The 24101-nt window shown below is 36.6% G+C and overlaps 5 protein-coding genes and 1 non-coding gene across 7 annotated transcripts; 3 read left to right on the top strand and 3 right to left on the bottom strand.

The window, feature by feature from the left end:
- Positions 1–2389: 2389 nt before the first annotated feature.
- On the top strand, positions 2390–5224 carry LOC108812659 (transmembrane 9 superfamily member 10). The gene is made up of 6 exons (XM_018584984.2): positions 2390–2548; positions 2897–3061; positions 3148–3257; positions 3340–3448; positions 3532–3644; positions 3743–5224. The coding sequence occupies exons 1-6, from the start codon at positions 2432–2434 to the stop codon at positions 5049–5051; spliced, it is 1923 nt and encodes a 640-aa protein (XP_018440486.1). The 5' UTR covers positions 2390–2431; the 3' UTR covers positions 5052–5224.
- Positions 5225–5347: 123 nt separating this feature from the next.
- LOC108812661 (F-box/LRR-repeat protein At3g58930-like) lies at positions 5348–7538 on the bottom strand. Of its 2 annotated transcripts, XM_018584985.2 has the most exons (4): positions 7394–7538; positions 6168–7195; positions 5943–6083; positions 5348–5856 (listed from the first exon to the last, which is right to left on the bottom strand). In XM_018584985.2, the coding sequence occupies exons 2-4, from the start codon at positions 7146–7148 to the stop codon at positions 5503–5505; spliced, it is 1476 nt and encodes a 491-aa protein (XP_018440487.1). In that variant the 5' UTR covers positions 7149–7195; positions 7394–7538; the 3' UTR covers positions 5348–5502. The 2 variants fall into 2 exon arrangements, with proteins under 2 accessions (XP_018440487.1, XP_018440488.1); XM_018584986.2 differs by lacking the exon at positions 7394–7538 and having other exon boundaries at positions 6168–7387.
- Positions 7539–11445: 3907 nt separating this feature from the next.
- Positions 11446–14581, top strand: LOC108813637 (heptahelical transmembrane protein 3). The gene is made up of 4 exons (XM_018586251.2): positions 11446–11828; positions 12010–12108; positions 12215–12257; positions 13810–14581. Exons 1-4 carry the CDS (start codon positions 11614–11616, stop codon positions 14485–14487), a joined length of 1035 nt encoding a protein of 344 aa, XP_018441753.1. The 5' UTR covers positions 11446–11613; the 3' UTR covers positions 14488–14581.
- Positions 11912–11983, bottom strand: TRNAK-UUU (transfer RNA lysine (anticodon UUU)). The gene has a single exon. It is a non-coding gene; the product is annotated as a tRNA-Lys (tRNA).
- A 661-nt stretch (positions 14582–15242) lies between the features above and the next one.
- Positions 15243–17117, top strand: LOC108809628 (probable myosin-binding protein 5). Its single transcript, XM_018581776.2, has 3 exons — positions 15243–15569; positions 15749–16706; positions 16836–17117. The coding sequence occupies exons 2-3, from the start codon at positions 15753–15755 to the stop codon at positions 16857–16859; spliced, it is 978 nt and encodes a 325-aa protein (XP_018437278.2). The 5' UTR covers positions 15243–15569; positions 15749–15752; the 3' UTR covers positions 16860–17117.
- A 1222-nt stretch (positions 17118–18339) lies between these two features.
- Positions 18340–21930, bottom strand: LOC108811874 (putative leucine-rich repeat receptor-like serine/threonine-protein kinase At2g24130). Its single transcript, XM_018583983.2, is given in 2 exon segments — positions 18340–19117; positions 19212–21930. Coding segments are annotated over 2 exon segments (2973 nt in total). The 5' UTR covers positions 21775–21930; the 3' UTR covers positions 18340–18707.
- Positions 21931–24101: the final 2171 nt, after the last annotated feature.

Below are 24101 nucleotides of genomic sequence, written 5' to 3' on the forward strand. Positions count from 1 at the left end.
TATTATATATATATATGTTTATCCATCTTTTTATGAGTTTAATAGTTATCAATTACGTTGTCTTGAACAATATTTTCAGCTTTTAATTATTATCTTAGTATGTCATCGTATATAAAGACAATATCAATTACATTGTCTTTATATATTCAAAAAAATATTCGAAGAAAAATATTATCTTAGTATGTTATCGTATTGTTTATTCTCCGTTTTATACTTTTATGTCGGTGATCAAATAATTCCCCCCCCCCTCCTTCTAGATACTATTGAACAAAGAAAACGTGCTGGTTCCATAAACTCCTGGTTGTTACAAAAGTCAACAAAAGAAGGCTCACTAAATTCAGAAAAAACATATTTTTTGTCGACTAGATTTCATTAATTTCCAGCCCAAAAGACTTGAAAATACAAGGGTGAAACGGGCTACAAACAACAAAACAAGGCCCATACAGCGGACTTCTAAATCTTCAAAGAGCACGTATTTGACACGTGTGTGTCATGCGGGGAAAGCGGCTAGCTCAGCCGCCGGGATCGTTTCCACCGTGAAGCTTCTCTAGCACCGATATACTCTTATGTAACTTTCCCTCAGTCGCCTCCTCTCTCATATTCATTCTTCATCACACGTCCGACATGAACGCACCCGCTTTTTCAATAAGAACCGTGTTCGTTTTTATATAAATAGCAAGAAGGCAGAAAGCTTAATAAGTTGGCCAGCTTCAATGCCAAAGCAAAGAAATTTTTAAACATAGAACATGACAGTAAACAAAAATTAGATAAGAGTTTGATATAAAAATTTAAAATCAGAGCAGGACAATAAAGAGGTGTTACTTAGAAACACTTGCTCTCTCCAGCATCATTGCACCCAAAGAGGTGTTACTTAGAAACACTTGCTGTCTCCAGCACCAGTTCAAGTAGGAGTTTAGTGTTGGGATTGCATGTCCAATTTTTTATTGCTCGATTATTATGATATTGTGTATTTTAGATTTAAAGGATAAATATGCATAGATTTACTATTTCCCAAAAAAATTGGTACTAATTAGAGTTAAATTTCTTTTAATATATTAGATATTTTGTTTGAACTTTCAATGCGAGATTTTGTTTGATCTTGTAAATTGATCCCTGTCACATACCTTTCAGTCGTATCTCAAATGGTATTATTTATATTTTGAAAAGTATTTTGGTTTTTTCGCAGATTTTTCGTTAATCTGATTCTAATACTATTTGATGAGATGTGTGATTCTATGTTTAACTATATATTAACTGGTTAATATGATATTATCCACTTTAAACCTAAAAGTCAAAATCATATGGATTTACTTTTGAGTTCTTTTTCGAAAACCAAATGATCAGAAACGAACCCAAAGTTTTGATTGTTTGTGTTCTTATGAACTTATCAATATAAATGGAGAAAATCAAATGATCAAGACCCGTTATTGATCTCCTTTTCTTCACAAGAAATGAACCCAAAGCTTTCACCTTTATACGACCCTTTTTGTGTCCCGCAGCCAATAGATAGAGAGACGAATTGTAACGAACCTGGAAAGGTCAGACATGGAGATGTTGAAACCATCGAGATGGTGAAAAAATTTCAAATTACGAATGGAAGCTCGTTTCACATGAGAGATCAAAGAAGAAGCTTTGGAAGGTAGCTGCTGGTGTGTGTTGATGTCGTGGGTCACTCGAATAGTTAGCTAGTCACCCTCATTTACCAAAAACACACTATTTTTTTTTGTTTTTCTTATTTCGAAATACCTTTTTCATAATTATTCGTATGTTCCACACTAACTCATTCCTACTTTGCTACGCTAGCAAGTTACACCTAACCTACTAAACTTAAAATAATTCAATCCCTTAAGTTCGTAATAATCATAGAAGCCTTTTGGTCCTTTGAGTAAAAGTTTGTTTACATTTTTACACTAGAAAATCAAGGCTAGAATTTTTTAAAGTACATTCATTTATAAGTTATGCATATTAATAGAAAAAATATTTACATAAAATTTTTGTTAAAACTTTGCACAATGCAAATAAACCGTTAAACATAAATCTCTATAAAAAGTTAAAGTAATGAAAATATAATAAACATAAATCTTCATTACAATATCGTTACTATACTATATTCTTCATTTTAATAAAAATAATACATTATGTTAAAACAATTATTATTTCAAAATAAGAAGTTACGCAAAACTTTGCATTAATTTAGTTTCCACTTCCCATTAAAAAATCACCTTCAAAAGTGTTGACTTTGTAATTTTCCAAACACCGATGCAAAAAGAATCACCGACAGCTCCAAACGAGTAAACATCAACCGTTGATCAGATCAAAAAGAGATCCAACGGTCATAAGTCATCCAATTGCCATGAAGCCTTCCTTCCTTCATATAAAGAAAAATTCACTCCCACTTCCCCCATTTTCCACGAAGAAGAAACAGATCAAAATGGCGATTCTAAGAGGATCGGTAGAGATTCGGATTCTGATATTCGCCTGCGTTTTCCTCAACGTCAATGTCCACGCCTTTTACCTTCCCGGCGTCGCTCCACAGGATTTTCAAATGGTCAGTTTACAAAAATATAATCGAAGCTCTCGTAAATGTAGTTTCGTTTCCCTAGCAATACGATCATTAGTGTTTCGATTTGCATCCGAGATTTGCGTTGATCGGTTACGTTGATCCGTTTCTCCTCTAGATCAGATGCAATTCATTGTGTTTGACGAAGAGATCTTTCAAAAAAAGTTGGATCTGTTACTCACGTTTCTGATCTCAATTTCTCACTAATAGTTAGTGTTTATGCTGAACCGAACCGAACCGGGACTGTGAACCACCACCCCCCTATGCCTAGTCTAACTCTTGAAGAAGCAACAGTTGTTATAAGGAATCAAATGTGGATATGGTTTGTTTTTGCAGGGAGATGCATTGATGGTGAAAGTGAATAAACTTACATCTACAAAGACTCAGCTTCCATTCTCCTACTACTCTCTTCCTTATTGTCGTCCAGAGAAGATCGTTGACAGTGCAGAGAATCTCGGGGAAGTTCTACGTGGTGATCGGATTGAGAACTCTCCCTTTGTGGTATTTGCAATCTTTCTTTCATCACTTCTTGGTTCCTTTCTCTATATGTGTGTCTTGATGAGATCTTTCTTTCTGTGTGTTTGCAGTTTAAAATGAGGGAATCTCAGATGTGCGCTGCTGTTTGTCGTGTAAAGCTCGATAAGAAAAGCGCCAAGGCCTTGAAGGAGAAGATTGTTGATGAATACCGTGTTAACATGTGAGGAACATTTCATAAACCCCATCGCCTTTTGGTTGAATGTGTTTTCTTAAGAGGTGATTTGGTTTTTTTGTTTATGCAGGATTTTGGACAACCTTCCGCTAGTTGTTCCGGTGCAAAGGCCAGACCAGGATAATGTTGTGGTTTATCAGCATGGTTTCCATGTTGGTCTCAAGGGTATCTTTGTCGGGGTAAGTAAAGAGCTTATCACTCTCTCACCACTTTTCTTTATTATGTTTTTTTTTTTTACCTTTTGTTTTCTGATTTCTTGTAGAAAAAAGAGGAGAAGTATTTTATCCACAACCACTTGACCTTCACCGTTAGGTTTCACAGAGACATAGAGACTGATTCTTCAAGAATCGTCGGTTTTGAGGTCAAACCGTTCAGGTAGCATTTCATGATTCTCTCTGTTTTTTTTTTTGTTTTTTTTTTTATTTGCAGTGTCTAGACTAAAGTCTTATATGTTTTTGTCTCAAAATGCACAGTATAAAGCATGAATACGAAGGTGAGTGGAACGAGAAGACTCGGTTAACGACATGTGATCCACATACAAAGCGTGCAGTCACCAACTCTGAGTCTCCTCAAGAGGTGGAAGAAGGGAGCGAGATTATCTTCACATACGATGTTGACTTCCAGGAAAGCGAGGTGAAATGGGCTTCTAGGTGGGACACTTACCTTCTCATGGCTGATGATCAGATCCATTGGTTCTCAATTGTTAACTCTATGATGATTGTTCTCTTCCTCTCCGGTATGGTCGCCATGATCATGCTACGGACGCTCTACCGAGATATCTCCAACTACAACCAGTTAGAGACACACGAAGAGGTCTTAGAAGAGACCGGTTGGAAACTGGTTCACGGAGATGTTTTCAGACCGCCAGAGTGCCCGGAGTTGCTCTGCGTCTATGCAGGAACCGGAGTTCAGTGTTTTGGGATGATTCTCGTCACCATGATCTTCGCGTGTCTCGGCTTTTTGTCTCCTTCCAACCGCGGTGGTCTAATGACGGCTATGCTTTTGCTTTGGGTGTTCATGGGACTCTTGGCTGGATACGCTTCTTCTCGTCTCTACAAAACGTTAAGAGGAACAGAATGGAAGAAAATCGCTCTGAGAACCGCATTCATGTTCCCTGCGACCGTCTTTGTCGCATTCTTCGTCCTTAACGCCATTATCTGGGGACAGAAGTCATCCGGTGCGGTCCCGTTCGGTACAATGTTTGCTCTCGTCGTCCTCTGGTTCGGAATCTCAGTGCCGCTAGTCTTCATCGGTAGCTACATCGGTTTCCGAAAACCGGCACTAGAAGATCCAGTGAAAACCAACAAGATACCGAGACAGGTCCCGATACAGGCCTGGTACATGAACCCGATCTTCTCAATCTTGATCGGAGGCATTCTCCCATTCGGTGCAGTCTTCATCGAGCTCTTCTTCATACTCACGTCGATATGGCTACACCAGTTCTACTACATATTCGGGTTCCTCTTCATCGTCTTCATCATCTTGATCATCACTTGCGCAGAGATCACGGTCGTCCTCTGTTATTTCCAGCTCTGCAGTGAAGACTATCAGTGGTGGTGGAGATCTTACCTAACGTCGGGATCTTCCGCGGTTTACCTCTTTCTCTACGCAGCGTTTTACTTCTACACTAAGCTCGAGATCACGAAGCTCGTCTCTGCAGTCCTCTACTTCGGGTATATGCTCATTGTCTCGTACGTTTTCTTTGTCTTCACGGGTGCAATTGGGTTCTACGCTTGCTTTTGGTTCACCAGGCTTATCTACTCTTCTGTTAAGATCGATTGATCTTTTACATCATCACATTCTGAGACAGCTATCTTGAGAATCTTGTTTCATTTTTTTGTTTTACACAATCTCGTTGTAGTTTTTCTTTTTTTTACTTTGAAAAGATATTGGTGATAATTTTGGGACATGCACACAAAAGCTTTATTTTATTCTAAACATATAATTGTCTCGTAGTAACCTTGACTTGCTGCACAAGGAAGCTACTGAGTGGTAGTGAGTTTGCGTAACATCAATCTGTTAAATAGGTCATACAAGATGCAAGTTAGTATTGCGATCGGAGATTTAAAGAAGCTTCATATAAAAGGAAATTTTTAATCAATCTAAAAGGAACTTATAAAGAAAAACAATGGAAACAGATTCAGGTTTGGCGATTTTGGTATGCAACAAAAACAAAATAGGCCGAAGTCAAACAAAGGCAAATCCAAGAGCAAGCGAAGTTTTGTTCTTTTTTTCAGATATGTCCTTGTGCACGCCACTTCTTTTGCAAGAAAGCACTAACTTGGAGCTCGACACTGCAACTCGGATACATCTCGCTGTAGAGTTTGAACATCTCCTTGACACAGTTAGACAACTCCGGGTTTCTGAGCTGCGTAGGTTCATTGTCTTCAATGACGACGTCAAGCCTTTTTAAACTTGGAAAATAGTCCAAGAAATGCTTTATCATGTTCATCTCTTTCATCGTTGCTCGAAAGCCTTGAATCTCCAACCTGTTCACTGGACAAGACCTGAGTGAACGACCTTTGTCTTCCCGAGAAATGCATGGACAAGCATCCCCACACTTATCAGTTACACAATGTAGTAGACCCTGAAGACATAAGGTTAAATGTAAGTTAAAAAAAAGGCTTCTTCAACAGTAGACATGTAATTTTCATGGTTTACAATTTGTACTACCTCAAGGATTATAGTTTCTAGACGAGGACAATTCTTAATAAGAGCTGGCATTGCTTGCCATCCTCGACCCTCTTCACTCGTAATACCTAAGAACTTGAGGTTGTTGAAAACCGGCAGTGTATTACAGCATTGAGAAAGCACCTGAAAACAAAACCACATTTTTGCAACTAATGTTTCCACAAAAGTACTACTAGACAAGAGAAGATAACAGACAATAAAACTGACCTCGAGAGTATCAGCAGTGAAGGAAAGTTGCTGAACAGTTTGTATGCCATTCATGAGCTTCGCCACATTGCCAAAGTCGACAAAAACATCATCAGCATCATCATCCTCTGCCAAATCATTATCTGACTCTCTTAGTCGCTTAACCTGTTCATCAGTTACTATAAGATTGATTGTAGCATGAACTAACTTCTTCATATTGACCACAGGATAGTCTTGGGCAACTAAGTCATAGTAGCTCAACACATTCAGGTTTGGAGTATCAAAAGAAACCCTCGTTGGATTCACAAAATCATCACAACCGGTGCCATGGAGACTAAGCGTTCTGAGGGTTGCACTTGACACGGTTACATCCGACTGTATCCACTCCATGCTACCCATTCGTAGCTCCTCAAGAACAGGGAAAGCAGGAATGAACTCCTCAATCTTACCGCAGAAAATCAAGTCAGAGTCAATGTCAAGACTCTTAAGCATGGGTAAGGAAAAAGGATCGCTCCACATTCCGCCCGTCCACCACCAATCAACACAATGTTCACTTCTCAGCTTCAGCTTAACGAGTGTACTGCTAAAGAACAACTCTTTAGGCAAGTGATAGCTGTCATCTTCAGTATCCTCGTCAGTAAAATCAGTGAAGAGGTTAAGGTCCGAAACGCCACGCTGCAGGACGTTACATATCCAACGGTTGACAGTATCTGGATGGACACCAGTGATACACTTTAGGGCGAAGTTGTTGATAGGAGAATCACCCTGCATAGCGAGTACACCGTCCACGAAACGGACGAAGCTCTGTCGAATCTCTTCCCTCTCTCCTTTACCATCTTCAGGATGAATGAAGACAGAGTCGTCAATGTCGAGATTGGGATTGTGTTTCCAGAGATTGAGCCATCTCTTTGAGAGAGAAGAAGTCACAACAGCAGACTTTGTGGGAAGGCAGGACAAGATATGATGAAGAAGCTCATCTGGTAGACTGGTGAGACGATCCATCACACAAAGGCCAAACCAAAAACAGTCCCAGATTTAACAACTTGTCCCTAAAAGAGGAGAGAAGAGACAATAGGCAACACATAAAAACACAGTTAGCTACGCACGTACACCTAAAAGCAAAACCCTTTGAAGAGAAACATAGGAGATGAGAAATGACCCTAAAGTTAGGGTTTTTCAGAGAGTGAATGCAGTGAGAGGTGAGAATATAAGGCACTACAAGCAAGGATATGGAAGAAAGAACATACAAGAAAAGTCAGAGGCTTTCACTTGGACAAGACCAGAAAACGAAGACAAGAGGACATGGAGCACATTTAGAACTGAAGGCGGCGGATTAAGGCAGAGTCTATAGTCTGGAATGAATGCCGGTTCTATTTAACCAGATGTTTTTAATATCCCGGTTTAATTTGGCAAACAATAAATGACTTATTTAACATTCTGACTTATATATAATATCGGTCCTAGATTTAAAAATCATAAATAGATAGATCTTTTTAGCACCATGATATTGATAATATATTGTAAATATAGCCTAATAATATTTTATCTTTTCTGATTTCTGATTTTTAATTAATCAAATATTACAAGGGTTATAACTGAATAAGATATAAAATAAATTACAATCTATATAAATGAAAATCATATCAAATCCAAAAATATGAAAAATATGTTTTTATTAGAATATATTCTATTATAAATAAATATATTTGAAACTGGTAAGTTTTATAAAAAATACCAAATAATAAATAAATTATTTAACATACCACTTAATTGTTTAAACATCAAATACATATAACATACAAATGCATACATATTTCATCAAATACATACAGATTTTATGACTAAATATATAATTAAATTATGTAATTTCTATTTTTAATAGACAAAATTGCTATAAAATTCATATGGCAATATTTGGCTGTTTTGATAACAATTATATCTTGTTATATTTGCTTACTATATATAAACATAAAAATTGTTAATATAGCTTCAATAAAAATAAGATGACAATTTTTTTTAGTTTTCTAAATGCTTTACATAATTTTTTGTTTTTTAATAATAAAACCCATCAACTAAATATGGACATTAAAACAACCACTCAACTAAAATTTCGACGAAAGAAATCGTAAAATTTAATTCTGTTAACGTCTATCGCATTTCGTCTAAAATATTGTGACAGATGGGGACAGACATTAACGGTTTGTAAGTTGAGAGTTTATTATATTTAAAATTTAGTTGAAATTTTTTCTTCCTATTCAAAAATAGTTGAAATATTTTATCATTGAATATTTAGTAGAAACAAAACCATGGACATCATACATTTTCTCTATTTTACTGGCTACTTGTAAATGATGAAAGTATAACAGGCTAAAAAGATGTTAAAATGAAGGTAAATGTTAATTAGTTAATTATGTCAAAATTATGGATATATTCTTAATTTCCATTTAGAATTTGGTCATACACCAAATTAACCTTTTTCCTATTTTTCTTTTTTTACTAGTAAAAATACCATTCTAATATCTACCAGTAAAGCTGATTTAACAATAGAAATATTTATACTCAAGGTCACTTTTTCACTTGCTAATATCACTTTAAGTCACATGTTTATACTAGGACACTTTTTTCACAACTATCTATTGAGATCTAACTATTCTAGTTTATGCTCAACCATCACGTGACCAACTTAACAAATAAATGGGCGGGATTGATTTATAGCCATAGATTTATTGCAATTTTGGACGGTCCAGATCTAATGTTGTAGATCTTGAAAAAACTGATATATCTCTTATACAGATCAAATGATTATCATGATTTTATTAAGCTTATCTCTTCTCCATTGTCGTCGTTTCTTTCATATTTTTTTTTTCTGAATCCCTGAAAACCAAAAAAACTTTATCATCTCTTAATCTATTGGTTTCACAGATCGGGTGAGAAAGAAGCTGCAGAAGGGAGTTTAAGAAACAGAGGTCTCAAGCTTGCAGAATTTGGTGTTCGGTGATTGTAAAATTTGGATCTTGGCTTCAATGTTAGTTTTTCTTTCATGTGATTGAGAGACTACTAATGTTTATCACAAGTTTTGAATTTACTCTTTTTGTAAAGTTTCAATCTTGAATCAAGAAGTCTAATGTTTTGCTCTGTGGAGAATTGAGATATTTTGTAATATATAACACCAAGTACATATGTACACCATGTGGATATAGCTACTTGTGTACATGTATATATGTTTAGTAACCAGTGTACACGTGTACATAAAATTACAAATTGATGAAATTACAAAGTTACTATATCCATGAAATTACAAATTGATGGAATTATATGTGGATATACGATCTAGTGTATCCATGGACAAATACATTTCAGTGTACACGACCTTGTAGTTGTACATGTGTACATTAGCTGGCCACAGTTCATACCTCTTCATAGCACACTGAAAACTATCCACAGTTCGTACCTCTTCTTTATCACAAGCTGCCTAGCCAATAACTCATGCACCAGTTTCACTGACATTGTACACTTTTCACATGTTTTCATCGTGTCTGGTTGTACAAAGTCATTCTTATCCGCATGTACATCGTCGTTTATACTTGTTTTGTGTGTATAGAGTTATTCAAGCTTGTCTATATAAGAAATGGCTGAAATGCATATTTAGAAGTTTGAGTTTTATTCACGAGGATTTATATGTAATTTTGAAAACCTGGAGTCAAATTGAGAACAATTAAAAACTTGGAGGACCAAATGTGCAAAACAAAGACAAATCACCATTGCTACTCAAGCTTCTTCTGTGACTGGAAGACCGAAGCGACGACGACTCCCGACGGCCACCCTAGTGAATTTGTGTCGAGGAAGAAGCTTCATCGTCGCGGATTGAGATTTGATGTGGTTTTGAATCGAAAGAAGGAGACGTAGTCAACTTTTTGCAAAGGAGAAAACTTGATGGTGATGCTTTCATGGCTAATGATGAAGACATACAGGGGCGGACCCACGGCTTGAGCAGGTGTGGCACGTGCCACAGGCTCCATAATATTATTCTCTTTTGATATGCATATGCATGTGTACGTAGTACTTAGCTCTTTTGGTTGAAAAGTCCACATTGTGCCCAGCCAACTCCAGATCGAATCCCTGGTGTGTCTTTTGGTTCTTTTAATTTTTCTAAACACTATTATATTTACTCATCAATTTTATAGAACATTTTTCTCTTATACTTTTGCTACCTAAAATTACTTTTTATAATTTGTTTCACTTTTCTTCCTAGTTTTTTCTATAAAAATATAACTTACTTAAACGTAGTTTCAAAAAATTATTTTTGTTAGGTTTGATTTTATTTGTTTCAATACTTATATTAAATAACATATGTAATTTTGATATTGATAAAACTAAACATTTAACATTATTAAAATTGTGTATCTCTTTTAGTTAACCCAATTTTTTAATAATATTAAAAAAAACTGTGACTATTATTTTTTTTAAAACTAAATTTTACCTCTAATTATTTTTAATATATATATATATATATAAGAGTATATGTGCCCCATATTGGATTATTTTCTGGATCCGCCCCTGAAGACATACACATGGGGTATGACGGCTGTGATGTTAGTTCGTTGGAAAAAAATTATTCAAATTTTAAGATTTAAATCAAAGATGAAGAAGAGAAGAAGTTGAGAAAAATGTGAAGAAGATAAAGTAAGTGTGTATAGATTTTGGTGAAATTGGTGGGTCCTATTTGGTTACGAGATAGTTAGAAAAGAAAGGAATAAATTGAGAAAAATTGTTTTAGTAGTAAAAAATGATCTATTGTGATATTAAGTCATAAAGTGACTCTAAACAGTGGCGGAGCCACATAGTGGAAGGGGTGGACAAGTGACCCGGATGATTTTTTAAAATTCCATGTAAAATTTTGATAATGTATTTCATGTCCCGGATGCTCTTTGAACAATTTTGATATTGCCTCCCATAACATTCATCTCTAGATCCGGCACTGACTCTAAATGTTAATTTCTCTTAACAATATCCTAATACAAAAATGTGCCAACAAAATGATATGGGAGTAACATCAAATGAAATTTCCACGCAACCATTTGAGATAGTTTGCTTGAGTTACGCATCACACTTTGTGCATTTCTCGCCATCCCACATGGCCCCTTGATTCAAAAGCTGGTGTTCATCGTGGCCGTAGAGTAACAAATAATCACGTGTAACAAACCTCACACGAAACAAATCTGCCCCGTCCAATTATTACCGGACACGTAAGTAATCCCATCAAAACGAGGCAAAATCACAATCATCAATGCCACAAGCTTTGAAAAGAGGTTTTCGTTTCCATATAAATAGGAAGCGACGACTCAGGAGAACCACCATCGAATATCAGAGATTTGCGATTAATTAAGAGAGAAAGCGACGGGGGAGGGACTTAAGCTTCGCCGCCGCAGCAGCAGCAGCTAAGATTCGCTCAACCGAAAACCAGAGCATGAAGAGAAGAAGAGCGGCGAGGAAATCATCATCGGCGACGGTGGAGGTTAGCGATTCGAAAATGGGAGGGAGGAGGTTGATGAAGTTCGAGGAGTTGCCTGGGTATTTGCAGGATAACGAGTTTATACACGACCATTATCGATGCCAATGGTCTCTCAGAGATACATTCCTTAGTGCCTTCTCTTGGCATAACGAGACTCTCAACATCTGGACGTACGTAAAAACACATCGTAACAATCAGTTTGTATTTGTCTGTTTTTTTTTTTCTTGAAATGAAAAAGTTTATAACCAAAGAACGCCGTCTGTGGGGATCGAACCCACGGCCACGGGATTAAAAGTCACGCGCTCTACCACTGAGCTAAGACGGCTTGTTGATTTGTTAATATATTAACAGGCACTTGATTGGGTTTATGATATTTATGTGGATGATGGTGTTGAGCTCCTTAGAGACGACGGAGCTTAGCCTTGCAGGACTCTTCAACGGCATGTCCGGGTAAGAACCATCGAGGTTAACATTGTCATTTCTTATATCACTGTCTTGTTGCTTAATTTTAAAATAAACCGGCTTTTTTGGGGGTGTGTGGGACCCGGATGATTAGAGCGTGGATTCGCCTCTCCAGCAATCACACTCTGCTTCGTCATGTAAGCTTTTTGTTTCTTTGTTATATTTTTAAAAAATTTCGCGGCTTATCTTATCTTCTGTGTAACATATAATTTAGACATATAATGTTTGGCATCTTCTAATAGTAGAGCGTAGTGGTAAAGTAAATTGCCCCCACCATGTGTTCTTTTCGATATATGTTTCTTTGGATCTTTCTTCTCTTGTGTTTAGAGCCCATCAATCTTTTTCCGAAAATCCTCTTTTTCCGAAAAGCCCCTAGCTTTTGCATAAATAGAAAAGAAAATGACAAAAAGAAAATCAATTGCATAAAGTGTTCCCGTTGATATCAAAAGTTGTTCATGAAATCACATGGCTTCTATTGATTATACCGTTAATATGAATAGCATAGTGAACAAAAATAAATGTAGTGGATAAATTTATATATATAAACTTTTATCTAACACGTTTTAAGATTTACTGGTGACAGTGGTGATTTTATCTTACATTTTTGTTGAGAATGATTATATCTTACATTGAATCCAACTAAACTTTGTTTTTCTTGAAGATTTAGAAGAATTAGTTAAAACCTCATCAAAATGTCCCTATAAGGCTATAACTTAGATTTACCACTGCTAGTAATTATAAGGGAACTGTGTTTTAAATTAATAAAATCTAAATAGATAAAACTGATTTTTTTAACTATATATTTTTATAAAATATATAAAATTACTAAATAGTAATTTAAAATTATTTAATAATGAAACAAATTATTTTTAACCATTGTTCTTCTCAATTTTGATAAACATCAAATTTCTTCTCATTTTTTTCTCTAAGTTTATCATCAAACAAAACCGTAGTTCTTTAGTAAGATGTTGTATTCCAAATCTATTCACAATAAAAAGTATAATCCATAGATAAACTCTCTTTTTGTGCATTCAACTAGACCGAAAATAAAGAAATATTCATGTGATTTTCTAGAACAATATGATTTAGTTTCGTTCAATAGGTGAATAGAATCTGAAACGTGTTGTCGTCCAAAATCCATCTCCTACCACTGGTCCCGAAATCCTGGATAAATCATAGTTTTAAGAAAAATAAATATTATCTACAGAAGTATTTAGCAACTAATTAGCATACTGATTAACACCATTTTAAAGGCTTTTCACCTACCACCATTTTTAAGCTTTAAGACTTGCATTTTTTAAAAGGTTCGAAATTAATACTTTTTTGTCGAACAAATAATGATTTAATGTATATTTATCATGTTTTGTATATACAATAATACTAGCCTCAGCCTGTGTTTCCAGTAGATGAACTTTTTTGTTTTTTTTATAAAAGGGCTTCCAGTAGATGAACTTGCGTGTTGTATAGTGTATACGCTAACGGATAAAGAATATGCATGCTTTATGTGTGAGTGTGTTTTTGACCTCCGGTTCACCGGTTGTAGTATTTTAATTTGAGAAAAGAAAAAAGAATGAAACTATGTATCATGGTGAGCATTATTTCTCCAGCTAAATATATTTGCTAAAGTCGTACTTTTTTCTTTTGAACCCCTTTTTAATCACACAACTAAATTTTTAAATTCTCTCGCAGGATTCCAACGTGACAGAACACATCCCACTTCTCAACTCTCGAGAAGTAAACCACCAAAACCACCAAGAATCTGTTCCGAAATGGCCATGGCTTTTGTACTTAGCCGGAGCAATGGGTTGCCTAATCTGCAGCTCTGTTTCACACCTCTTCGCTTGCCACTCAAAACGTTTCAACCTCTTCTTCTGGCGTTTGGACTACGCAGGAATCTCACTGATGATCGTTTCCTCTTTCTTCGCGCCTATCTACTACGCATTCTCCTGCCACCCTAACTTCCGTTTCATCTACCTTTCTTCAATCTCAATCCTCGGTCTCCTCGCTATCATCACTCTCCTCGCTCCAGCTCTCTCAGCGCCGCGTTTCAGACCATTCAGGGCCTATCTTTTCCTTGCGATGGGATTCTGTAGTGTGGTACCAGCTTCACATGTGCTTTGCCTTTACTGGGGCCACCCTAACGTGTTATTCGCTCTAGCTTGCGAGCTTGCCACTGGTCTGTCTTATGCTGTGGGAGCAGTGTTTTATGTTAGCCGTGTGCCTGAGAGATGGAAGCCTGGAGCGTTTGATATTGCCGGGCACAGCCATCAGATATTCCATGTGTTTGTTGTTTTGGGAGCTCTTGTTCATTGTGTTGCCACTCTTGTCATTGTGGATTTTCGACGAGCGTCTCCTTGTGGGGTTTAGAAATAAACTACGGTTGTGTGAATCTTTCAATTCGATGTATTCTTGATTGTGATATTTGAAATTAAAACTAAGCTTGTAGGTTTTAGGGACCTTATCAACTGATTCCTCTGTTTCTCTTCAACAATAACTATAAAACGTCGTTTAGTATGAAAAAAAAAAACTATACAACTTCGAAAATTTGAAGAGCATTATTACAATAAGCGCTATTATATGTCCATGTTAGAGTTTGTGTCTTTTTAGTTATCTATCATCACTCTACTTGTTCTTGTTCTTTGTTTGCTATGGGTTTCTCCAGTTATACTGTTACAGGAAAACAGGAGAATCAAGGAGTGACAAGTGGCAGGTGATAAAAGGAGGTGTTGAGAATTACTGGGCTTGGAGAGAATTTGTTGTGGCCCAAACCGCGCTCCTTGAGCTCCGTTTGTTGTATCAAAAACCTGTCTTACCTTTAACAACAAGAAAGGTAGTGGTATGGTAGGCCATACAGGAGCTAAATAAGCCGTTGAAAACTTTAAATTCTCTTTTGGTTTTTAATGACAATAAACTTTTATATATTTGAGGGAAAGAAAATACTAAATTTCAGCAGAAAATTAAGATTCAAAAACCAGCATCATTATTCAAAGCTTCTTTCTTTTTATATTCCTCAGACGGACCTCATCAGTATTTTAGAGGAATATTTGACTGATTATTTATTACGTGAGAACTCTTTTGTTCATAGTATAATTTAATAAATTTAGATTATTATCGTTTTTGAACTTTAGAAAAAAGAAATTTCGTTTATGTTAACTTTCAATAAATGTTTCTTTCTGCTGACCAAAGTTCATAAAACTTTCTGCTTTTAATGATATGGACACGGTATCATAATTGTTTTTTTTTTGGTCAAGCATTGCTAATGTGAATGAATAAAACTTTCCTTTATTTTGGTCTTGATTACTTTATTTGGTATAATTTAGCATTTTGGTTTCCTTTTGTACAGAAAAATTTCGTGTTTCTGTAATACTCTTGAACCATCAATTTATCTCTCAGCCTTTCTGTGAAATTGCTCGTCCACAAAAACTCGTGTTCTTCTGTAAATCTATCAGGTATAATATAAGATTTCCATTGCTTAGATTCTTGTTCACTTCTGTCACTAAAGATTCTCCTAAAACAAAAAAAAACTTGTGAGGAATATTCTAGGATATGATTGCTCATAATTTTTTGCTGTAATGACTTGGTATCAAGAAGTTAGTTCAGAGACCATGAGTGTTGTTTGCAATTGCAGAGACATGGTAGGAAGAAGCTACAGCTTAACTATGCGTGGAGCTAAGTCCGAGGATCTTAGAATAGCACTTTACGAAACGAAGGAAGATGTTCAGAGACTCCAAGAAGAGTTAGACGCCGAGAGAGAAGCCAGTGACTCTTCAGCGAGCGAAGCCATGTCAATGATTCTAAGGCTTCAAGGAGAAAAAGCGGCTTTGGTTATGGAAGCTAGCCAGTACAGGAGAATGGCGGAGGAGAGAATGTCTCACGCTGAGCTGTCGCTGGAGCTTTTGGAGGATCTGAACTACCAGAAAGAAGTTGAAATCAAGAATCTTGAGAGCAGATTGTATGCCTACAAATGCAAGCTTTTGAGCTTGGGATGTAGGGGAACTGATGATGATGATCATTCTTCTAGTGATATGAGATGTTGCGATGATAGATCTCAAACCCCATCTCCAGAGCCGTTTGATACGGATGTTTTGGTTCCCGTGGAGAAGGAAGTTATTGAGCAGAGCTTGGATTCATCAAGAAGGAGACATCAGGAGAAGAATTTAGATTTGTATTGGGATCAGATCAAGAAGCTAGACGAGCAATTAAAAGAGCTTACAGATTTTAAAGATTCTTTAAAAACTAAGAACGGAGAAATAACAGGGAGAGCTTTTGCTGCAAGCTCGTCAAACATTCAAGATGTAGTTCCAAAGGTGTGTAAGAAATCATCTAAACGGAGGAGAAACAGAAGCGTAAAGAGAGATCATGCAAAACAAGGTGGTTTTAATGCAAATGATGCGGAGTATCAAGCCGAGTTGCAGCGGTTGAGAGAGAGAGTAGAGCAGCTTGAGCGGGCGACATGCAACGCAGAGCCTCAAACTAGTGAGGTAATGCAAGAAGAAAAGTTGAGTTATGTCCAAGCTGAAATGAAGAATTCAAGAACTGAGAAGTTACCTCCTTGTTATGATTCAGCTATTGTCTCTGTCCAAGAGGTATGGTAACATCAACTTTTTTTTAAAAAAATTGGTCAAAAAATCCACACAGTATTTAATTGCTTACAAATTTTGGAATGTATAAATATATGTGTGTAGAAATTAATTTTGGCATGTATACTGAAACAGGCAATGCTTTACTTCTGGCTATGAGACACGCCTTTCATCTGGACCTGGCGGCATTAGAGAGAGTAAAAGTCTCTACAAATAGGAAGAAACATTTTGATTTAATACAAAAAGTATACAAACCTTGAGAATCTTATAGATGTGTCACTAAGGTGTGATTGAGAATGTATTTGCGTTTGTTGTGTGTTGCTTGAAGTAAGATCACCTTTTTTTTTGTATAGTTGAGCCTTTGGAAAGCAAACATTTGTCCCGTGTTCTAGATATTTCATGGTTTTGATCAGACTTCTTCAAAAGTTTGATGGATATGAAGAATTAAGAGAAGAATGAAAGTGAAAGTTACCAACCGGAGGAGTTTTGTGGATGCTTCGTCATCTCTGCACCGAAAGAAGTCTTAAATTAAATCTCACAGTCACCAATCTTTGGTTGTTCTTCTGCCACAAGCGTCTATAGTTTGGAGTTTTTTTACATTATTTAATCCTAAGCAAATAGATAAAATCCTTTCGTTGGTACGTTGCAATTCGAACCAATGTTAACTGCGGTTGCTATCTGACCAAACTTCTTCTAGTTATGTCTTAGCATTATCTTTTATTATGCTCATTCGTCATCATAGCTTTCCAAATTCTGAAACTGAAACCGATAAATATTCCTTTCACCATCTCAAAACCTTTTCTTCATTGGCACAACTACTTTATAAATAAAATAAAATAATCATTTGTGTCAGTCACTATCAATAAATGAAGGTAACATTTTCAGTTCACCACAACTTTGTGATTACTCATAGTCTGTGGCTAACTTACTGGGTGTCACCATCAGGAAGCAATTTTTTTTTCTTTTTACGGGTTCTATACCTTCCTCTTTAAGTGAGGCAGCATCCGGATTTGCTACTCACTTGAAAAAAATCAGTATCTCATCTTTTTATCTTTTGCACCTACCTCATCATCACTTCTAGCATCTTCTTTTTCCCATTACTATTTATAAGATAGAGCTTTGTTTCTAATACAACTAACTTTAGTGACAATAAGACAGACATAGTATATTGACATTTGACAAGTTAAATGACAGTTTTGAATCTGTAATCAGTAAAGTTCAAATCTGTATATCAAAACCAGTGAAAAGCTTTGAGATTTTTATGTGTTTATTAACCACCAATGATACAGAATTTCTTGATTCTTGCTGCAAAATCTAACTTATCATAATGAAACTGATGAAGATGTATGTACAAGAAATTTCTGGTTTCCTTACATTTTTTTTTCTGCATTAGATTGGTTGTTTCTTGACTCATCAGCTTCCTGAGATGGCATAAAGAGACAAATATGATGGCTTGTTGACATTTGCCTGATGTCGATGTCACCTATTAGTGCACAATCATTTTTTGTTGAAAAATATTAGTGCATAATAGTTTACAATTATTAAACCATAAAGGACTATTGATCAGGACAGTGAAGAGATTAAGCAGATCGACATCATATTCCACTTGCAATATAAATCTCTGCCACAGTTCTTTTGTTTCTATCCATAGTTAGGCAAGAAATGATCTATTGATTAGAATACAATGTAATGGAAGATTAGGAGAAGCTTCATTGCTAGAATCATAGCACATACATAAGCTATAATCATCATTACAAAGAAACCCACCAACACTTTAATTTAAAATAGTTAACTAATGAACATGAAATAGAAGATTTGGTTGGCTGATTCTTGATCAAAAATATGGGTTAGCAGATCTTAAACCAAAAAGCCAGACGTAAATCAAAGACTTTAAATCCACAAAATATCACTTTTTAAAAACAATTAAACACATGAATCAAAGAAAAGTCAGCAAAAAATGAATGAAAATCATCAAAATTTTTTCAAACATTGATACAGAAACCATCATCAAGAACTAGCTTCTCCTTCTGCTTCTTGAGGTTGATTATGAAGAAAAGAAGGACAAGCAAAGAGATACTCTTTGAGCCGTCCCATCTCATGTGCAACATCAAGCATGTTAGGCCTAGTTGAAGGAGTATACTGAGTACAAACCAATCCCAACTCAATCATTTCCATTATGACTTCTCTCCAAAGCTTATCACACCTCTCTGGCTTCCCTTGTGGTCTCCATCTGACCAACGCTTGTTCAATGATTCCCTCTAGAGAATTAGGGTAATGAGACTTCATAAACTCATGTAAGCTTGATCCTTCGTTGACAACAACATCCGTTGGTCGCCTTCCACTCACAATCTCTAGCAAGAGAACCCCAAAACTATACACATCTCCATGGATCGATGCACGTCTCCCCATCCCATATTCTGATTTAAAAAAAAGAAACAAATAAATATGTTTAAAGACTAATAAGACAACTTGGTGAAAAAATTTAATGACGTTGTTAAAAAATGTGTATACCTGGTGCAATGTAACCTACTGATCCGCATAACAATCCATCTGTTGAGCCAAACGACACTGAATCATCAGTAGAGACCGTATCTTCGACGCCGTGAACCAATCTCGAAATCCCAAAATCAGTAACCAGAGCGGTCATGTCATCATCAAGAAGGATGTTGCTCGGTTTGAGATCACAGTGAACGACTTTGACAGGCGAATAGTGATGCAAGTAAGCTATTCCTTCCGCGACGTCGCTGCAGATACTCACAAGCTGAATCAAATCCAAGTCCCTGCTCAAGTACTCACCAGGAGGGTACAGGTGTCTCTCCAAGCTCCCGTTTGGCATCAGTGGCAGAACAAGAGCCTTGAAACCAGGTCTGCTGCAGGTCGTGATGATCCTGATCAAGTTCCTGTGCCTTGTCCTCTTCAAGATCTGACACTCTCTTTTGAAACTCCCCGAGAATTCCACCGCGGTCTTTGGATCAAGCACTTTAACCGCGATCTTGGTGTTGTTCCTGAGAACTCCCTTGTAAACATGACCGAACCTCCCTGAACCAACCAGGCTAGAAGAGCTGAACCCTCCCGTTGCTTCGATGAGCTGCTGGTACGATATTCTCGGGTACTTCGGGTCCTTCTATTTCTCCTCATCTTCCCCCTCTTCCTCGCCGTCGTACACTGTTAGATTCTTTCCAAATCTTGATCTCCGGACCAGAGGGTACCCGAAAACACACAGGAAAGGAGTCGCTATCAGGGACAACAGAACCGGTAGAAGGACGACAGGGTACTTGTGTTTCTTCTTGCACGTCTGCATGCCTTTCACAGAGCCGCACAGGAGATGATCTCCTAGAAAAGACTCGATGGTCAGCTTAGGGAACGATACGTTCCCGGAGAACATGTTGAAGGAAAAATTCAAGTTCTTGAGAGTCGAAGACCGTTGAAAAGAAGCCGGTATAGCTCCGGTTAACCGGTTTAGAGACACATCCACGTCTTTCAGATACGGCAGCTGGCCTAAGGAAGCTGGGAGAGGACCGGAGAAACCGTTTCTCGAAAGATTCAGATGCTCCAACGCGACGCAGCTTCCGAGCTGAGGCGGGATCTTCCCGGAGAGCTCGTTGGAAGAGAGGTCGATGGAGAGAACCATATCCATCTTGCTTAGCTCCAAAGGGATCGCTCCGGTTAAGTGGTTGCTCGAGAGGTTTAGGTAGATCTTCAGGTTTCTGAGATTGGAGACTACTTGGGCAGGGATCTTCCCGGAGAGGTTGTTGTGAGAGAGGTCAAGAATCTCGAGATTGATACATTTGCCGAGGGTTTGAGGGACAGTGCCAGAGAGATGGTTTCCGTGGAGAAGAAGTCTTCTCAGCTGAGAAAGATTAGCAAAACTATCAGGGACCGAGCCAGAGAGTTTGTTTTTAGACAAATCGAGAAGACCTAGACGAGGTATATCCCCGAGTTCTACAGGGATTTCACCGGTTAAGAGATTGTTCGAGAGATAAACCCTTTCGAGCTTGCTTAACCTGCAGAGCTCGCGAGGGATCGGACCGATTAAAAGGTTGCTAGACAAGTTTAAAAGGGTCAGGTTCAAGAGGTTTGATATCTCTGGAGGTATAGAGCCGTGGATACGGTTTTGGTCGAGGTGAATCTGCACGAGATTCACAGAGAGGTGCCTTACGGAAGAAGTTATCTCTCCGCCGAGGCTGTTTCCGGCTAACTCGAGCTCTTGTAGGTCAGAGGAGTTGGATAGAGAGGCGAAAAAGGGTTCGAGGTTGGTGTTGTTGTTGTGGCTGACGAAATGGTTATAGGAAAGGTAAAGAAACTGAAGGTGTGGCATGTTGCTTATGACTTGTGAAGGTAACTCTCCGGTTAAGCGGTTCGATTCCAAATCGATCCATTTGAGATTTGTCGAGTTTGAAAGCGAAGGCGGTACGTCCCCGACCAGCTTGTTCGACCAGAGAAGTAGGAACCGAAGTTGTTTGAGGTGACAATGGTTCTTGAGAGGGATTTCTCCGGTTAGAGAATTGTTAGAGATGTCAATGTACTGTAGAGATGAAGAAGAACCGTTGCAAAAGAGCTCGACCGGGATTTGACCGGTTAACCGGTTGGTTCCGAGATCGAGATAAACAATACGGTTGAGCGAACCAAGCTCATGCGGAATTTTTCCTTGTAAGAGATTCTCGGAGAGACTTAACTGCTTTAAGGTTTTATGTAATGACCCAATCTCACGTGGGATTTCTCCTGTGAATAGGTTTCTTGAGAGATCAAGAACGGTTAAAGCAGTTAGGTTTGCGATGGACGGTGAGATTTCGCCTCTGAGATCTTGACCGCTGATGTCTAGCTCAATTACTCGAGTGCTGTCGTTGTTACACTTCACACCGAACCAGTTACACACAGATGATGATGATGATGATGATGATGATGAAGAAGAGACCCACGTGCTCAGAGAGTTGTGAGGATCAGAAACAATGGATGATCTGAAAGAAAGCAAAGAGATTTGATCACGTTTTATTAACTCATCCTTGTCTTTTGAAGCAAGAACGGTCATAACAATGATCAAGAACGAGAAAGATAACAAAGAACAAGAATCCATTTCTTTTGTATTTTTGTGTGTGTGTTTTAGAATTGAGACAAAAAGAATCAAAAATGGTGTTTGACTATACACATATATATACTGTACAGACAGAGATATACAATCGAAGAGAGACAGTATCTCTTTGACAATCAAATGTTTGTGCCTAACTGCCGTTTGAAGAAAATGAAACGTTTATAGTAACGTTTGGCGCCTGTGATGTTTGACTTATAAGGTCAACCAGTAATGGTGTGAACAAAATGCCACGTGATCATTAGTATTAATACGTATTTAAGTATATGCCGTGTGGTTAGCTTTATCTTAGTTGAGGCGTGTTTCTTTTTGTATGGTGGTGTACATGTCAGCAAGAGAACTATAGCCTTAAGGCCTAACTCCATCATGTTTCGGGCAATTTATATTATAAAACGTCTTTAATTAAATACTAGATTAGATTATAGACTAGTCATGCTTGTGGAATTGGGTTTGAGAGTGAGATTAGTGGATGTTTATACGTTAAAATATTAAGCAGATATCATAACAACGAATCTAACTGTATCTACAGGGGTGGTGTATCCTGTACAGTGTCCGATGTGGCATTCCACGTGACATTTCAGTTTTGCCGACCTTAAACAAATGGCTCTTTGTTTTATAATCGGGTAACTACGCACTGAAGTAATACTGATTAATAAACATAGCCCACCACACAATGCTATTAGTCTATTACAATGTTATATACTTATATATATATCTGAGTGTAGGGGTTTAAATTAAAGAAGTCTGTTACAACTTGTTGCTCGACAATCGAGTTCTATTTCTTCGTGGATTCACTAATCATCACAGTCTGGTCCGTATCGTACGCGGACACCATCATCTTTTTGAGCATGTAGAATGGGAGTTATTGGTAGAGGAACTATACAAGAATTGTAAAATTTGAGATTATATTGTTAGTGGTTTAAGAAATTTTAAAATCTTAATAAATTTTCTTATTATTGGGGTAAAGTTCATTCAAATATTCTTTTAATGTCTGATTAATTATGCTATTACAACGATGAAAATATTGCATATACAATTTTACAGCTGATAATTCTAACACATTTATGAGAATTCACGTCTGACTGCACTGCTCCGAGCCGTCCTATGAGATCCATGTTGGATGGTACGCCATGCACCAAGAATTGGAGAATGCAGATGTTTTTACAAAATCAGCGAGACAAACTTAAAAGACAATGACGTTAATTATAATATTTCCTTCTTGTTTTATAGCAGCTTTAAGAAAAAGAACAAGGCTACAATTAATTTAGCAATCTATTAAAATCCAATGTTGTTATAAATTCTTTTTGTTTTTACTCATAATACTCAACTTTGAAAATATCGTTTATAACTATAAAATTTCCAAAATATATGTAACAGAAACACATAAATACAAACACATATAACTGAATAATGCAATAACGTAAATCATAAATTTTTCGGTAATCTTAACATAAAGATTCCTAAACAACAAACTTACAAAATGATGTGAAAACTTTTATAACATAAAATATTAGCATAATACATTTTGATGATAATTAACAAAATCTGCAAAATTATATGAGAAATTTTAACAAAAACATATCATTACTAACATGAGTTTATTAGTATTCAAAAAGAAGAACATAAATGAAAATCTTGAAAACTCAGAAATATTTTTTCTTTTATGAAATTTGCAGAAAAATTGAAATTATTCCATTTTCCTTTGTTGTACCACCATTACTTGCTTACCTTATAAAAAATAACAATCAATATAATTATATACAAATCAGAAACAACTAATGAAAATCTATATAAAAATATATGATAAAATTTGTTAAATCTACTCAACTTTTAAAATTTCCTCAACTTTTAAAATCATCAAACTCCCTAAAATTATTCCATTCCCCCATCCCCCCCCCCCCCCCCCCAATATGTTTTATAGTCTTTACAATGTTTGTACAGTACTTGGTTACCGATCAAACTTCAAGTATTTATTTTTAGTGGGTTTCATGCTGTATAAAATATGTCTTTTCATAATTTTTGATTTTCTGTTTGTTCATATTTTTTAACTAAAAAATTATGGAAAAATTTTACAAACTACTTTCTTCACATACTAAAATACTCTCTCTGTTTGGGAAAATGGGCTTTTAAATCCCCAACTATTTAAAATCAGCACTTTTAATACCTAACTATCACTTGTGCAGATTTATTCCTGATGTTATTGTTGACTGCACAAAATCAGACATTAAAAAACCAAAATTAGTTATTACATGAACTATAATTAGAAAAATCTATCGGTTTGACTTTTAAAAACCCATAAATTCTTAAAATCAATT

This window comes from Raphanus sativus, chromosome 6, assembly GCF_000801105.2.
Source record: "Raphanus sativus cultivar WK10039 chromosome 6, ASM80110v3, whole genome shotgun sequence".
NCBI classification, from domain to species: Eukaryota; Viridiplantae; Streptophyta; class Magnoliopsida; order Brassicales; family Brassicaceae; genus Raphanus; species Raphanus sativus.

Excerpts from the sequence above, each read along its gene's own strand:
- LOC108812659 (XM_018584984.2), top strand. The coding sequence starts at position 2,432 with ATGGCGATTCTAAGAGGATCGGTAGAGATTCGGATTCTGATATTCGCC. Across the intron at positions 2,549-2,896 it reads CTCCACAGGATTTTCAAATG|GGAGATGCATTGATGGTGAA; the intron begins GTCAGTTTACAA and ends TTGTTTTTGCAG. Across the intron at positions 3,062-3,147 it reads TTGAGAACTCTCCCTTTGTG|TTTAAAATGAGGGAATCTCA; the intron begins GTATTTGCAATC and ends GTGTGTTTGCAG.
- LOC108812661 (XM_018584985.2), bottom strand. The coding sequence starts at position 7,148 with ATGGATCGTCTCACCAGTCTACCAGATGAGCTTCTTCATCATATCTTG. Across the intron at positions 6,084-6,167 it reads TCACTGCTGATACTCTCGAG|GTGCTTTCTCAATGCTGTAA; the intron begins GTCAGTTTTATT and ends TTTTGTTTTCAG. Across the intron at positions 5,857-5,942 it reads TAGAAACTATAATCCTTGAG|GGTCTACTACATTGTGTAAC; the intron begins GTAGTACAAATT and ends TTATGTCTTCAG.
- LOC108813637 (XM_018586251.2), top strand. The coding sequence starts at position 11,614 with ATGAAGAGAAGAAGAGCGGCGAGGAAATCATCATCGGCGACGGTGGAG. Across the intron at positions 12,109-12,214 it reads CTCTTCAACGGCATGTCCGG|AGCGTGGATTCGCCTCTCCA; the intron begins GTAAGAACCATC and ends CCGGATGATTAG. Across the intron at positions 12,258-13,809 it reads ATCACACTCTGCTTCGTCAT|GATTCCAACGTGACAGAACA; the intron begins GTAAGCTTTTTG and ends ATTCTCTCGCAG.
- LOC108809628 (XM_018581776.2), top strand. The coding sequence starts at position 15,753 with ATGGTAGGAAGAAGCTACAGCTTAACTATGCGTGGAGCTAAGTCCGAG. Across the intron at positions 16,707-16,835 it reads CTATTGTCTCTGTCCAAGAG|GCAATGCTTTACTTCTGGCT; the intron begins GTATGGTAACAT and ends ATACTGAAACAG.